The sequence below is a fragment of the Desmodus rotundus genome, chromosome X (assembly GCF_022682495.2).
Source record: "Desmodus rotundus isolate HL8 chromosome X, HLdesRot8A.1, whole genome shotgun sequence".
Classification (NCBI taxonomy): domain Eukaryota; kingdom Metazoa; phylum Chordata; class Mammalia; order Chiroptera; family Phyllostomidae; genus Desmodus; species Desmodus rotundus.
The window spans coordinates 46711455-46728312 of NC_071400.1; the positions used below are offsets into that span (position 1 = coordinate 46711455).

Consider the following 16858-nt stretch of genomic DNA (forward strand, 5'->3'; position numbering starts at 1 on the left):
CAAATATATCAAGAGACATGGGAATAAAGAACAAGCTGACAGCAACCAGAGTGGAGGGGGGAGGGGGATAATGGGGGAAAGTAGGTGAAGGGTTGTCAAGGAACATGTATAAAGGACCCATGGACAAAGCCAAAGGGGTGTAGGATTGAGGGTGCAAGTTGGGATGGGTGGGTCAGAAGAGAGTGGTGGAGGGAGGGAATGGAGACAACTGTACTTGAACAGCAATTAAAAAATTAAGTATTCAATAAATCAAATATATGTATAAAATCTCAAAATCATTTTAATTATAACTGTGTGAACCAGTAGTGGAACAGAAAAGTAGATGAGTAGAGTAAAATTCAGAAACATACTGATGTACATACAAAAACTTGATATTTAACAGTAATGTATCAATAGGAAAAGAATAGATTCTTTAGAAGTTGGTAATTAAGTGATCTCAACTGAATAAATCCCAAGTGCACAATATATAAAAAGGAATTACAATAGTAAATAACACTGAACTAACAAGCAAAACAGAGAGACTCTTAGATAGAGAGCAGGCTGAGAGATCTAAGAGGTTTTGCCTGGGGAGTGGAGGGACCAAGCCAAAAAGAAAAATGACTGATGGACATGGACAAAAGGGTGGTGATTGTAGGGGTGGAAGGGGTGGGTGGAGTTGGAAGAGAGTACAAGGGGGATACATGATAGTGGAAATAAAATACAATAAATAATGGGGGGAAAAGTAAATTTTTTAAAAAAAATATGAGCAAATAAGGGAAACCAGGAAAGATAGATTTTTGTGGCACATTAAGATCATAAAATCTTGGCAGTTCCTTTTAATAAAGGAATATAAACTACAAGATAGAAAATTGGGGTATTTTAAAGCCCAATATCAGGTGGTGTTCAATCCAAATAGACTTTTCATGATTATTCAACTATCATGGGCCATACTAGGCATAGCCTACATGTAGAAGGATATAAGGACAAGATCTACAGTATTTTAGCAGGGCAGTGTCAGGAGTATCTCTTCAGCATAACGCTTCAACTTTGACATTTATAGAACACTCCGTACAACAAGAGCAGACAACATATGCTTTCTCAGTGCAAATGTAACATTCACCATGATGGACCACAATTGGGCCAATTGAACAAACTTTGGCAAACTAAAAATGTTGAAATCATACAATGGAGTCTCTTTCTGTAGACATATTTAACAAGAAATCAGTAATAGAAAACTATCTGGAAAAAGGCCTGATATATTTAGAAAATAACCAGAATACTTCTAAATAATCCATTAATCAAAAGGGATAACTAGAAAGTTTTTAAAAATATTTTTTCTATTACCATTTATCCACCTTAAGCCACCTACCACCCGCCATCACCAAACTGTTGTTCACGTCAATGAGTCTTTTTTCCTTTTTATCCCTCCACTTCCTAATGCCCCCATAGCTGTCATCCTGCTCTCTATCTATGAGTCTTTTTCTGTTTTGCCTGTTAGTTCAGTTTCTTCATTAGATTCCACACATGACTGAAATCATATGGTATTTGCCTTTCTCTGACTGACTGACTTTCACTTAGCATAATGTTCTGCAGGTCCATCCATGCTGTCACAAAGGTTAAAATTTTCTTCTTTTTGATGGCAGAGTAACATTCCATTGTGTAAATGTCCCATAGTTGTTTTTCTCAACATCTCTTAATGGACATTTGTGCTGCTCCATATCTTAGCCATTGTTAAAATTGCTGCAGTGAACATCGGGGTGCTTATGTTTTTTTTCAAATTAGTGTTTTGGGTTTCTTCAGATATATTCCCAGAAGTGGGATCACGGGGTCAAAAGGCAGATCCATTTTTCATTTTTTGAGTTATCTTCATATTGCTTCATATCCCACAAACAGTGCAAAAGTGTTCCCTTTCCTCCACATCCTGACCAGTACTTGCTGGTTGTTGATTTATTGATGATAGCCATTCTGACAGGTGTGAGATGGTATCTCATTGTGGTTTTAATTTGCATTTCTCTGATGATTAGTGACATTGAGCATCTTTTCATATGTCTGTTGGCCATCTGTGTGACCTCTTTGCAGAAGTGTCTATTCAGGTCCTTTACCCATTTTTTAATTGTATTGTTTTTGTGGTGTTGAGTTTTATAAGTTCTATATAAATTTTGGATATTAACCCCTTGTCAGATGTATTGCTGAATATGTTCTCCCATTCTATGGGTTGTCTTTTTATTTTATTGATGGTTTTCTTTCCTGTACAAAAAAATTTTAGTTTCATGTAGTCCTATTTGTTTATTTTTTCTTCTGTTTCCCTTGCCTGAGAAGATATATCAGATAAAATATTGCTACATGCAATGTCTGAGACTTTACTGCCTATCTTTTCTTCTAGGATTTTTATGGTTTGGGGGTCTAACATTAAGTCTTTAACCCATTTTGAATTTATTCTTGTGTGTGGTGTAAGAAGGTAGTCGTTTCATTTCTTATTCACATATCTGTCCAAATTTTCCAGTACCAATTATTGAATAAAGTATCTTTAGCCCATTGTATGTGCTTACTTCCTCTATCAAATATTAGTTGACTATGAAGTTGTGGGTTTGTTTCTGGACTCTCTATTTTGTTCCATTAATCCATGTGTGTTTTTATGCTAGGACTATGCTGTTTTGATTACCATGGCCTTATAGTTTGATATTAGGTAGTGTTATTGCTCCAACTTTGTTCTTTCTCAAGATCACTGTTGCTATGGGAGGCCTTTTGTGAATTCATATAATGTTTTGAAATATTTGTTCTAGTTCTGAGAAATACGTCATTGGAATTTTTATAGGAATTGAATTGAATATATAGATTGCTTAGAGTTGCATTGACATTTTAATGGTGTTAATTCTTTTTATCCATTAACATGGTATGTGCTTCCACTTATTTGTATCTTCTTCAATATCTTTCTTCAGTGTTTTATAATTTTCCAAGTACAGGTCTTTCACATCCTTGGTTAAATTTATTGCTAGTATTTTGCATGTGTTCTTTCTGAAGCAATGATGAATTCAATTGTTTTCTTAATATCCCTTTGTGATAATTTATTATTGGCATATGAAATAGAAAGTATTTTGAATTTAGTGAAAATCAGAACAAAACTCAAAATTTGTAGAATGCAGATAAAGAAGAGATTAGAAAGAAATTTCATATATGGAAATCTTTTATTAGAAAAAAGAACAGTCTCAGATAAATTATCTAACTTTTTCCCCTTAGAAATTAGACAAGAAAAGTCAACTATAATAACTATAAGAGAAGATAAAATGCAATTGATAACTGAAAAACAATAGAAAAACTCTATGAGAACAAATGGGTTTCTCTGAAAAGATTAATAGAACAGATGCATCCTTAGTGAGGCCAACCAAGTAAAAAGATGAGAAACGTTACCAATATTAGGAATGAAAGAAGGACCATCATTACACACCCTACATACATTAAAGGAATAGCAAGGCAGTATGACAAACAACTCTATGTCCATATATTTGACCCCTTAGATGAAGTAGATGAATTTCTTGAATGGTAGAAACTACTGGAGCTCACTGAAGAAGAAAGACATAATGCAGACATTTATTAAAGTAACTGAGTTTCTATTTAAAATTCTCCCAATAATGAAATACTATGAGGATGTAAAAAAGATTTTACCCTTTGCAATAGCATGGATGGACCTGGAGAACATTATGCTAAGTGACATAAGCCAGTCAGAGAAAGACTATTACCAAATGATTTCAGTCATATGTGGAATCTAATGAAGAAACTGAACTAACATGCAAAATAGAGACAGACTCATAGATAGAGAGCAAGATAACAGCTATGGGGGCAGGTTAGGGGGTGGAAAGATCAAGCAAAAAGGAAAAAGGACTCTGGATAGACAACAGTGTGGGGTTGTGGGAGGGAAAGGGTATAAGGGGGATAAATGGTAATGAGAAAAAATAAAATAAATAAATAAATAAATAATGCAACACAATTCTCCCAGTAAAGAAAACTACAGGTTCATTTGGCATTCCTGATAAATCCTAACAAAAATTTAAAGAAGCAACAAGACCAGTTTCACACTATTTCTTTCCCAAAGTAGAAGGGAATGGTTTGCTTACCAATCATTGTATGAGGCCATCATTACCCTAATATCAAAACAAGGCAAAGAAATTATAAGGAAAAACAAAAACTACAGATCAATGTCTCTCATGAACATGGATGTAAATATCCTCACGGAAATATTAGCAAATCAAATGCAACAATAGGACTCCACAATCTGACTTTTGTCAAAGTCGCAAAGGCAATTCCAATATAAAAATAAGTATATTCTATGAAGTGTGCTAAATCAATTGGACATCTATATGCAAAATAAAACTATCTTTATTTCTTAAAGGTGACATTGGACCACGTGGACAACCTGGGCCAATGGGACCGCATGGGCTACCAGGAATAGGTGTTCAGGGACCACCAGGGCCACCAGGGATTCCTGGACCAATAGGCCTACCTGGTAAGATTGGAGTAAATGTATATTTTGTAGAAGCACTCATTGTATAGATGTTGTTCAGCTCATCAATAAAGTGTAACCTATGTAACAGTCTTCCAGAAAAGAAATTTGAGAGGTAACCTGGCTACTTGTAGAATTAATTAATCCCTGATATTTCTCCTCTATTCATTTAAAATTGACCTATTAACAATAATGTAATTTCATAATTGTAGTATGTTGTCACAGCATATAATCATCATACTAGTCATTGTTCTGGAATCACAGACCTAAGAATGTCTAGTGCTGATTATTTCAGAGCTGAGTAGCTACATATATGGCGTTAATAGACTTTTGTCTATGGAAACTTTTTAACATTTCTTAACATATAGAACTAGTTACCATTTTGTTAAAAATATTTTTTGGCATCCTCATTTTTTTAATAAAATGAGTTGAATTTTCTCCTCTTATGGCTCTAAATCAGCAATCACTTCACAACTGATAAGCACTCTAAACTCTTCTTATATGGGTGTACAAAACCTTTTGTCATCTTGTAACCTACTAGAAAAACATATGGTTGAGAGTTTGCTTACTCAAGGTTGTGGATTCTGAGCCATCTGTTAATGTGAATTCTTTTTATCTTAATCCAGATAGGCACAGTCAGGCCCACTCTTGAGCCAACATTATGTTATTGGAAAACACTGTAATAACTCATAAAATTAAAACAAATACAGAACATTTAATCATTTCTTATTAGCTTGAACACATCAGATGACTTAAATGCACAGTTAAGATGTAGACACATTGACTTTGAACAAAGGAAATATATTTTCTGACCCTAAATGTCAGTAGGTATTTTGTTAGTTATTATGCTAAAAATCTAGGAACACCAATTAACAATAAAAAACAAACCTTGGAAAGTAAAGTTTAGTATCATTTATGTTCTATTTTTAAAAAATTATTTTATAGCACATTGTACCTTTTTTATGGCCCCTAACATGTCACAACTGATTTAAAAATGAGAAAATTTACAGTGTTACTTTGAAGCAGGTTGTTAGAAAGTAACTGCTCCAACACTCAAGAAATAAAAGCATTCTAACTAGAGTACAGAGGGATGGTGAGAAAAACAATTTTTTGGTTTGTCCATTATAGTCTTGTCCTGAAGTTCCACAATGAAGGTTAAAATGAATTTATAATTTCTTGTGCTTTGTCATTTCTTTTTTAAAATATTTATTAAATTTATTGGGGTAACATTGCTTAATAAAATTATACAGGTTTCAAGTGTATAATTCTCTAACACATCATCTATATATTGCATTGTGTATTTACCACTCTAAGTCAAATCTCCTTCCAACACCATATATTTGGTCCCCTTTACCCTCTTCTATGTCCCCCTACCCCCTTACCTCTGGTAACGACCATACTGGTATCTGTCTCTGTGAGGACTTTTTGTTTGTTTGTTTATGGTTTTCAGTTTTCTATCCCACACATGAGTGAAATCATATGGTTCTTGATATTTCTTTTATTTCTCCACATTGCATGAGGTTTTTAAAGCATTTTTAAATTTATGTTGTACTTTGTTTATTCTATTACAGTTGTCCTGATTTTTCCCCTTTGCCCCTTCTACCCAGCCCACACCTCTAGTCCACCATCAATCAGCTGTGGTCCATGTCCACGTGTCATTCGTATGTATTCTTTAACTAGTCCCTTTCCCTTTCTTCCACCATTCCCCTCTCCTCCCGTCCTACAGCTATCAGTCTGTTCCATGTTTCCACGTCTCTGATTCTGTTTTTCTCATTAGTTTATTTTGTTCATCAGATTACAGTTGTAAGTCAGGTCATATGGTATTGGTCTTTCTGAAACACCAATTCAAAATACTTAATGCACCCCTATGTTCATACCAGCACTATTCGCAATAGTTAAGTGTTGGAAACAGCCCAAGTGCCCATCACTAGGTGAGTGGATTTGAAAGTTGTGGTGCATTTACACAATGAAATACTACATACGCAGTAGAATGAAAGAAGGAACTCCTACCCTTTGCAGCAGCATAGATAGAACTTCAGACTATTATACTAAGTGAAATAAGCCAGGCAGTGAAAGACAAATACCAGATGATCTCACCTATAAGTGGAACCTAATCAACAAAACAAACAAGTGAGCAAAATAGAACCAGGGACATGGAAACAAAGAACAATAGTGACCAGAGGGGAGAGGGGAGGGGGATAATGGGGGAAAGAATGGGAAGGGTCAAGTCAAGGAACATGTATAAAGGACCCATGGTATTGGACAACAGGATGGGGACTGACTGATGGAGGGGTGGTGGGCAGGGCAGGGAAGAGCAAGGGGGGGAAATTGGGACAACAGTAATTGAACAACAATAAAAACAAACTACTCAGACTTTAAAAAAAAAAGAATGAAGGAATTCCTACCTTTTTTGACTGTATGGATACAATTGGAGACTATTATGCTAAGTGAAATAAGCCAATCTGCAAAAGACCACATGAAAGCAATGGTAATTATTCAGTCACAGCTGAGCAACAATAAAAAGGGATTACTGTTAACAGTAATGTGAACAAAATAAAAATACATTTACTCACGCTTTTTCAAATTTAGCTAATACTCTACAATGTTTCATTTATCTAATGTTCTCTCGTTCTTTTTAAAACTGATGCCTATATGGATACATTGATTTATAAAGTCCAGATAAGATGGGACAAGGAAAATATAATGGTCCTGAATTTAATCTCTTCTGTGAATATAAGGGCGGGAAAAAGTAGGTTTCAAGTTGTGAGTATGTGAAACAGAGTTTATCCTTGTATTATCATTTACTTATTTATTGTATTATTTATTATTATTACTAACCTACTTTTGCCCACCACTGTATATACTTTGCCATAGACCTCAAGATCCTAACTAATATCATTCATCAAGTGAAGTTAACAGCAACTAGAATGAAAATGTATTGAATTCATTCTTATTAATATAGAAATGTTGTTAAGTCACAATTTTTTTGCCACAGGATAGGCCACATTTTATATTTGATACTCGCTATATATTCTCAACCTTTAAAGTAAATTTTATTAAATCACCAAAGCCAAATATTATCTTAACCCATTTCAAAAATATCATAATTTCTGTTTATCCATTTCAATAGCATGATGATCAGCAAGACTATTACTAATATCTTGATAGCCCTGACTTATACTGCATGACTGAAATTCTTACTACCAATTTTTAATAAGCTTATATAATACACTTACTGTGTTTCATTTTGTAATATAGTACTTAATGGAAAGTATTTGATATTGTCCTATCTCCAGTGTATATGTTTGCATTATGCTTTTCAGTCTTTTCTTTTGACTCATTTTCTGCTATTATTTAATTATGTTTTACTATTTGTCGTTCTCTATTTCAAGGCAGACAATACAGTTTAATGCATGTTTATAAATTAAGGACCTGTTGGATATCATCAGTTCCTCATTTGACAGCAGGGAAATAAAAGAAAAAAATGCCAAGGGACAAAAAGCAAATTGCTGTTCCATCCCATGTAGAAATTGAAGTTTTTGATTGTTATTTGACTTGGCCATTAGCTAGAAGATTACTGTTTAAATTAATCTTTCTAGAGGTCACTTATATGTACTCAATTCCATATCCACAAATTGATTATAATGCTTGCCCGGTCTCAGGACAAAGCATGTGGCTGAAGGGCTCAAGTTCATCATGACTAATGTGAATCAAAGAAACTAAGATTTATTAATGTCATTTTCATAAGTGAATGAGAGTACATTACAGTGCTTAAACTTTCTTGGCTATAAAACCTCTGTGCAGTGTGTGTGTGCGTAAACTTCTCACAGATAATACATGTTTTTGAAGTTTTTCTTTTTTTTCCATTAACTGGTTCTATTTGGCTACCAATACATTTAGAGCATCTATACAACCCTAATGTAATTAACCTCTGTAGATATACCCATGTAATTCCTGTTGTTGTATAAGGAGATTCAGCAGAGTTTTTAATTTAACTGACTTTCTTCCTCCTGATTATACCAGAATAACCATCCCTGGCAATATGTATAGAAAAGATCAAAGCTGTTAAGTGTACAGCATAGTATTTTTTACTACTACTACTAATAATAATAAAGAAAGAAATATTTCTGTAGGTTGCTTAACCATAGTCATCTACTAATAACTATTGAGTTATCTATAACTATTGTGTAACAGTATAAAATCAAATTAGTTTTTAAATTCTAACTAACCTTAGAAGCTTTAATTACAAAATGACTATTCAGGTTTTTTGAGGTGAAAAACAAATACCATATTATCTCACCTGTAAGTGGAACCTAATCAACAAAACAAACAAGCAAGCAAAATATAACCAGAGACACAGGAATAAAGAACAAGCTGACAACAACCAGAGTAGGGAGGGGGATAACAGGGGAAAGTAGGTGAAGGGTTGTCAATGAACATGTATAAAGGACCCATGGACAATGCCAAAGGGGTGGCAGGTGGGGGTGTGTGGGGTGGGAAGAATAATGGGGAGAAAATGGGGACAACTGTAACTGAACAAAAATTTTAAAAAATTTAAAAAATGATTATTCATTGCAATAAAAATCAGACATAAGTAAAAGTATAAAGCTGATCATTTTCAAAAACTTTTTGTGAATGTAAATATTCTGACTCTGTTAGCAAATACATTTGATTTATAAAACATCCTATATGAATATTTGAGCTAATATCTAAAATAATTTTCTTTATGCATTACTAATATATGTTAGCAAATCAATATCTATTAACATATATTTATAAACATTTTAAATTTAATCTTCACATGCTTTGTTTCCTAACCCAATGATTCTTTTGAAACTTGCTTCTTGTTTTTTTTTGCTCATCTTGCTGCTAAACTGTAACACTTGAACTTTAGGTTTACCAGGTACTGTAGTTCTTTCTCAAAATCTATATCATAAACATAAAGCTTTAAACATAAAAAACAAATACAATTTATCTAGGCTTAAGTCTGGTTCCTTATAATTATTTTGTATAACTGTTCTCTTGGGTCATATTTCAAAGGATAAATAAGTTATGTTGAAAACTCAGATATTAAAAACTACCTAGGCCATAACATAACAGGCAGTGATTTGTATAGAACTATAAGAGTGCTCATTATTAGGTATCTCATCACACTTCACAAATACAATAATATAAAATCTCTTTCCCTTTTATAGTATTATACTATAAAATGTCAGCAATGGAACCATAACCACTGTGCTAAGTAAAAGGAATTCTCAAATCAGTTTAAGGACCTACTAGTATATAACATCAAACAGATCTTACAAAAATAATTGCTCTCTTACAAAAATAATTGCTTATGGATCTTCAACAATAAAATTAGATCTTATTGTTGAAGAGATGCTTACAATTTTCACCTGCTCAGCCCCCAGCTTACAGTCAGTTATGACATGTCCCATTTAACAGACAAGGACCAACAATGTTAAATGACTCACTAAGTTACATGATGATATTGCAGTGGGAACTCCCTCCATGTTTGTAGTATAATTATTTTCCTTATGCAAATTCTTTTTAACCACCTTATTTGTTGGGGTAATTCAGTCTTTCAGAAACTTAACTAAGGTTAAATATTTTTGTGGTGTCATATCTTTTTCTGTAAAACCCTGCCTAGAATACTGAGAAACAAAACAAAATCTAATAGTAATTATTAAAACAGCATATACAAAGCCAAAATACAGTTAAAAGGATCCATGTAACTGACTTATTCATTAATCACTTTTTGGATTGTAGCTATCCCAATAATTTCTAATACCTTAGAGCAATGCAAGTTCAAGGACCAGTTTAGAATCGCAGACTGTTACCAGTCTACATTGGAATTAGTAGAAATTAAAAGTAAGCATTTAGAAACTTTCATAGCAATTTCACGGTGTAATTCTACTTGTTGAATATAATAACTAAAAGGTAAGCTCGTATTCTATTTGTCATTCGATTTTTACTATGTTTTTTAGTAATTTTATTGTATTTTATTAAAAATATTAGTCTGTGAAAGACTAGAAATTAAGAAATGATTGATCTTTCACCAGATCTAATTTGAAAAGTACTTTCTTAGAAAAATATACGAGGTCTGTCCAGAAGGTATCCAGCCATGTAAAATGAAAAATAGAGACATTTATTGAAGAAGATACAATAAACATTCTACATAGGACAATGAAGCCTCAGTCCCCTTCAAAGTAGGCACCTTTGGACTTCATACAGTTCTCCCAATTGCCATCAGCTGCCCTGTCATATTTTCCTGAATCTCATTGATGGTCTAAAATCTCTTCCCTTTCAAAAGTGATTTTAGTTTTAGAAAAAGCCAGAAGTCACAAGGTACAAAATCTGGGTTGTAGGGAGGCTGAGTCACCTGGGTGATTTGATGTTTCACCAAAAAACTCTACACCAGATGTGATGCATGAGAGGGTGTGTTGTCGTGGTGAAGCTGCCAATCATCAGTTGCCCATAGTGGTGGCTTTCTGAATCATCCCAATAGTTTCCAGGGAGGAATGTTCAACCTTAAAGAAAAATTTCATGCAGATTCATTGCTTTACTTGCTCAGTCATTTTGAATGCAACAGCCATACAGTACACATGCTTGCTCAACAGCATCTACCACCCCCACTGACTAGTACAGTGAAGTCATCATTGTTCACCCATGGACATTCTAGTCTACTCTCCTTGGTTGCCAGGTTACATCGATGTCTTGCAAACTGTTCTCATTATATTATCAATGACTGGACATTTCCAGACAAACCTTGAACTTGAAAATCCTTAAGTCTGATTGTTAGTTAAGTCATTTCATGTACACGATGTCAAAAATGTTTCTAACTCACTGTTAGGTTTGTTATATACAGATTCTAGCACTTGATTGCTAGGAAAATAATTAGATACATCTCTTAAAATTGCTTCAATGCTTGTTAACAATGGTGTTGTATTAATTAGGCTTGCATGGAATACCAGGAGAGAAGGGGGATCCTGGCCCTCCTGGGTTTGATGTTCCAGGACCCCCTGGTGAGAGAGGCAGTCCAGGGATCCCTGGAGCGCCTGGTCCTCTGGGACCCCCAGGATTGCCAGGGCCTCCAGGAAAAGTAGGTGCCTCTGGATTACCAGGTAATTTATTCAAAGTTTTCTCTGGTTTTGGATTCATTAAATTAAAACTGATGGGACTGTGGCTTATTATTCTCTTACTGTACTTTTCTGGATTGACACTGTCCCTTAAGGAAAAGTGTTAAATGTTTTTGATTGCAGGAAAGTGACTTTGCTATTTGCATTATACTTTGTGAAAATTCCAATTATATATTGCTGTATAACAAAAAAACCCAAAATTTAATGGTTTAGATCAACTATTTTATTTTGCTGAAGATTTTGTGGGTCAGGAATTAAGGGATGACTTAATGAGTTCCTTAGCTCTGATCCATGTGACATCAGCTAGAGTAGTTGGGGGTGAAGGGTCTACTTCCAAGATATCAATTTTTTGACAAGTGAGTGTTCCTGGGCCTGTTCACATGGTATCTCATTATCTATAATGTCTCCTAACATGGCTTGAGCTCCTTCCACTATGGTAGTGTCAGGGTAGTTACCCTCCTTTCAGGGCAGCTGGTTTTCAAAGGAGAGAATTCCTAAAACCAAAATTTAGTGATCCAAGAGCTCCAGGTAGAAGCTGCAAGTCTTCTTATGATCTAGTCTTGGGAGTCATACAGTGTCACATATAGTGTCAGTTAGTCAAGGGCAAGTCACAGAGTCAGCCAAAATTCAAGGGGAAAAGGCTACACAATGTATATGTGTACGGGGACATGTGGTTCATTAAGGGGGACCATTTTTGAATATTAGCTACCACATTGAGGCTTTTTATTTATGGATATCAACAATAGTGGTCACTAAGTTACAAAAGTAGAGAAGGGGTAAAACTTAGTGCTTTCCCTCCGAATCTCAATAATTTTCCAGTTGACATCTTACAGTTTATCTTTTATCTTTCCAAGGTCCAGGAAAGGTAAAATTTACTTATCAATATTCTTCAAAGGTACCAAAGGTGAAATGGGTATGATGGGACCTCCAGGCCCACCAGGACCTTTGGGAATTCCTGGTAGGAGTGGTGCTCCTGGTCTCAAAGGTAATATTCAGTGTTTGCTAGCAGATGCATATAAGATAGAAAATTAAACATTGCTGTATTTCAATACAGGATATTTTTATTTGACTGCTTTAAAAAGAGCATTAGTTGGTTGTATTTTGTTTCTATGTGATATGGCATTTAAATAAGTCCTTTGTTCAATTTGGTGGCATATTTAGTTTGCATACCATGAGACATGGTAAATAATAAATATAGGAATTAAATTTTGATTTTATTTACAGTCTCTGTAATAGTCAAAGAACCCCAGAGAAAGAGAGATTGTCATTTGAATATAAAAAATGTGTTTTGGATAGCCAGTGGCCTACCCAACTATGGAACATATGATATAAATAATATTTATATTCATTAACTCTGGATGGATAAATAGGATCTGTTTTGTCTTCTCCACACATGTCGGCTTTAGGTGATGATGGTTTGCAGGGTCAGCCAGGGTTTCCTGGTCCTACAGGAGAAAAAGGTAGTAAAGGGGAACCTGGACTTCCTGGCCCTCCTGGACCAATGGATCCAGAGCTGCTGGGCTCAAAAGGAGAAAAGGGGGACCCTGGTTTACCAGGTAAATGGATTTATTTATTCTATAATATGTTTCCAGGTATATCTGAAGTTTAATTTTTAATGTCATGAAAAGTGACTTATAGTCTTGGATTCACAAATGAAAGGTATTTAGATGCATCAAATTTTTGTAATGTAAATTATTTTTAAGTTGGTTTTTACTATTTCATTGATCTACTTTTGTTTGAGTATTTTCTTTTTAGTTTATATGTCACAAACTGGGAGGTTTTAAAAATAGATTTAGGCAGTCACCCTGAGGATTCCAGAAGGTAGTACACGATGTAGTTGAGAGAAAAAGATAAGTAGCCACAAATACTTGAAAAACAGATTGCACTGTTTGGGAAATTTGCCGGTCCTTTAGTTTTTTCCCCTGAAACAAGATGGGGATGAACGGTACATTGTTGCCCTGTATTATTTTGATATCCATATCATACTTGGCTTTTTTAAAGTATATTTTATTAATTATACTATTACAGTTGTCCCAACTTTTCCCCTATGGCCCCCCTCTACCCAGTACCCCTTTCCCTCCAGCAATCCCCCACTTAGTTCATGTCCATGGGTCATGTGTATAAGTTCTTTGACTTCTCCATTTCCTATAGTATTCTTAACATCCCCTTCTGTTTTCTACCTACCAATTATTCTTCTTAATCCCTGTACCTTTTTCCCCATTCTCACCCTTTCCCTTCCCAGCTGATAACCCTTCATATGATCTCCATATCTTTGATTCTGTTCTTGTTATAGTTGTTTGCTTAGTTTGTTTTTCTTTTCATTTTTTAGATTCTGTTGTTGGTAGTTGTGAGTTTATTGTCATTTTAATGTTCATAGTTTTGATTTTATTTTTCTTAAATAAATCCCTTTAACATTTCATGTAATAATGGTTTGCTGGTGATGTATTCTTATAGTTTTACCTTGTCTGAGGTTAAACTACCCTTCCATTCTGGATAGAGTAATCTAGGTTGTAGGTCCTTGCTTTTCATCACTTTGAGTACTTCTTCCCAGCCCCTTCTTGCCTGTAAGGTTCCTTTTGAAAAATCAGCTGACACTCTTATGGGCACTCCTTTGTAGGTAACTTCTTTTTTTTTCTTGCTGCTTTTAAGATTCTCTCTTTCTCTTTAACCTTTGGCATGTTAATTATGATATGTCTTGGTGCAGTCTTCTTTGGGTCCAACTTGTTTGGTATTCTTTGTGCTTCCTGGACTTGTATGTCTACTTCTTTCATCGAATTAGGGAAGTTTTCTTTCATTATTTTTTCAAATAAATTTTCAATTTCTTGTTCTTCCCCTTTTCCTTCTGGCTTCCCTATGATTGAGATGTTGGCACATTTGGATATGTCCCAGTGTCTTCGTACACTCTCCTCATTTTTTTGAATTTTTGTTTGTTAATTCTGTTCTACCTGACTGTTTATTTCTTCCTTATGTTGCAAATCGTTGATTTGAATCCAGCTTCCTTCCCTTCACTGTTGGTTTCCTGTGGATTTTTCTTTATGTCATTTAGTGTAGTCTTCACTTCCTCCCTTATGTTTTTGCCATACTGAATGAGTTCTCAGAGCATCCTGATCACCAGCGTTTTGAACTTTACATCTGATAGGTTGACTATCTCCATTTCATTTAGTTCTTTTTTGGGGTTTTGTTCTTTTCTTTCATTTGGGCCATATTTCTTTGTCTCCTTGATTTGGCAGCTTCCCTGTGTTTGTTTCTGTGTATTAGGTAGAGCTGTTTTGACTCCCAGTATTAGCATATGTGGTACATTGTATGGGGCAGAACCTTAGATATTCACCATGGCCAGGCAACCCACTTCACCACTCTGTAGTGCTGTGTGGGGGAGAGGGGTCAGAGAGGGAACAATGACTCTGCTTGGCTTCTGGAGTCTTGCCGGCACTCGCCATGTTTCCGGTCACTTCACCTGCTTTTCATATGTAACTGGCACCATTCTAGCTGTTGCCCTGGTGGTGATTCCCAGAGCGGGTGGGCTTGCATACGTTCTAAGTTTGTGTGGGCTCATTAAACAGACTCTACTGAGTAACTGGCAGTTTTTTCCACTGCCCCAACCTCCACTGGTTTTTACAACCAGAATTTATGAGGTTTTCTCTTTCCAGTGCTGGAACCCGGACTTCACAGTCTGGTCTGGTAGTGGGATTGCTTACTCCCAAGTTATCCCTCCCTATTTTTATCCACCACACGTGAATGTAGACTGCCCATGCTACCGTTGCTGCCTCTCTGCCCCACACCATGTCCTCTCTGCCCCAGCTCTCCTCTCCACCCCTCCTACCCATCTGGGTGAATATAACTTCTTTAAATCCTTCATTGTCAGACTTCCATTCAGTTTGATTTTCTGGCAGTTCTGGGTGTTTTTTGTTTTGAGGTTAGTTGTGGTTCTTCTTTTGGTTGTGCAAGGAGACAAAGCTTGTCTACCTACTCCTCTATCTTAACCAGAAGGCCATACTTGGCTTTTAAATACACTTCATTGTTATACTGCCTTGGCAGAACAAATAAGTACTGCAATTTGAATAGCCAAGCTGAGCCCTTGAGGGGAAGTCACTGAAAATAGATCTAAGGAGTAGCTATGCTTTTTATAGTTATTTTATTAAACCAAATAAATTATGAAGTATAACATTTTTAATGAAAAATATTTTTTTATAAAAATATAGCATAGTCATAGCAAAGCATCAGAAAATTTTGATAAGCATAAAACAATAAAACACTTATAATCAAATCTATATAGAATAGCCTTGCAAACAACATGGAACTCTAAAACAGGCTTGTAGTAAAGTTTGTGGGTCTCTTTGTTTTGTAATCATTAATATTGTTGGTCCATATGTGCATGTGAGTGTGTGTTTGGGTATGTGTGTACACTAATGTTAAAAACTTCTTTAAGAGCAGGACTTGGTGGTTTGTTTGTTTGTTTTTTTTTCATCAAAAAATGTGTTTAAGGCATCATGGTAGTTTTGTATATTGTCAAAAAAGATGCAAGCCATCTAATTTTTTATTGCTAAAATGACATATCTTTCTTGAATTACTCCTTGCAAGACTTCTTTTTCATTTTATGCCTTCTGTAAAACAGAGTTAGTAAAGACTCTATACTTGCCTCTCTAATATAGGGTTATTAAAGATAATTGTAGAATATGAGATAGCCTAGAGATAATCTGTCCCAAATCCTTCATTTTACAGTATAAGGATTTGTAGCCTAAAGAAGAAAGTGACTTGATTGTTGACTGCTCTGAATTCTTAATGGTAGCTAAATAAAAAGTGAGGATTTTAGTATGATTCCAGTGCTATTGGTTCATACTATGTCTGTACATCACTGATGTCTGTATTTCGCTCACAGTTCAGAATATGGGTGGCCTCCTTTGCCAAATTAATTTAACGGATTAATGATATCAACCTAACTTATCTCTTATACTCATCCTTGGAAGGTATTCCTGGAGTGCCAGGGCCAAAAGGTTACCAGGGTTTGCCTGGAGACCCAGGAGAGCCTGGACTGAGTGGGAAACCTGGATTACCAGGACTACCAGGTAGGTATGATAGACCACCTGTAGCAATTAGGTAGGTGATCCTAAACCCTGAAAAATTTATTATATATTTGTCATGTGTGATGATATTTTGGATCTATCTGGTCATGGAAATATGAGTAGCTACTGAGATATGGAGTTCTCTTTTAGCAAAAAAATGTTGCCATTTGGCCCAAATATTA

General features: G+C 35.1%; 1 protein-coding gene across 2 annotated transcripts in view; it reads left to right on the forward strand.

Annotated features, from left to right (window-relative positions):
- COL4A5 (collagen type IV alpha 5 chain) overlaps window positions 1-16858 on the forward strand; it is a 324804-nt gene that overhangs the window by 249555 nt on the left and 58391 nt on the right. For both annotated transcript variants that reach the window (XM_024551615.3, XM_053917134.1), the window contains 5 exons: window positions 4367-4480; window positions 11434-11601; window positions 12512-12601; window positions 13023-13172; window positions 16581-16679. In XM_024551615.3, the coding sequence (XP_024407383.2) occupies window positions 4367-4480; window positions 11434-11601; window positions 12512-12601; window positions 13023-13172; window positions 16581-16679 (621 nt within the window). The remainder of the gene's footprint in view (window positions 1-4366; window positions 4481-11433; window positions 11602-12511; window positions 12602-13022; window positions 13173-16580; window positions 16680-16858) is intronic.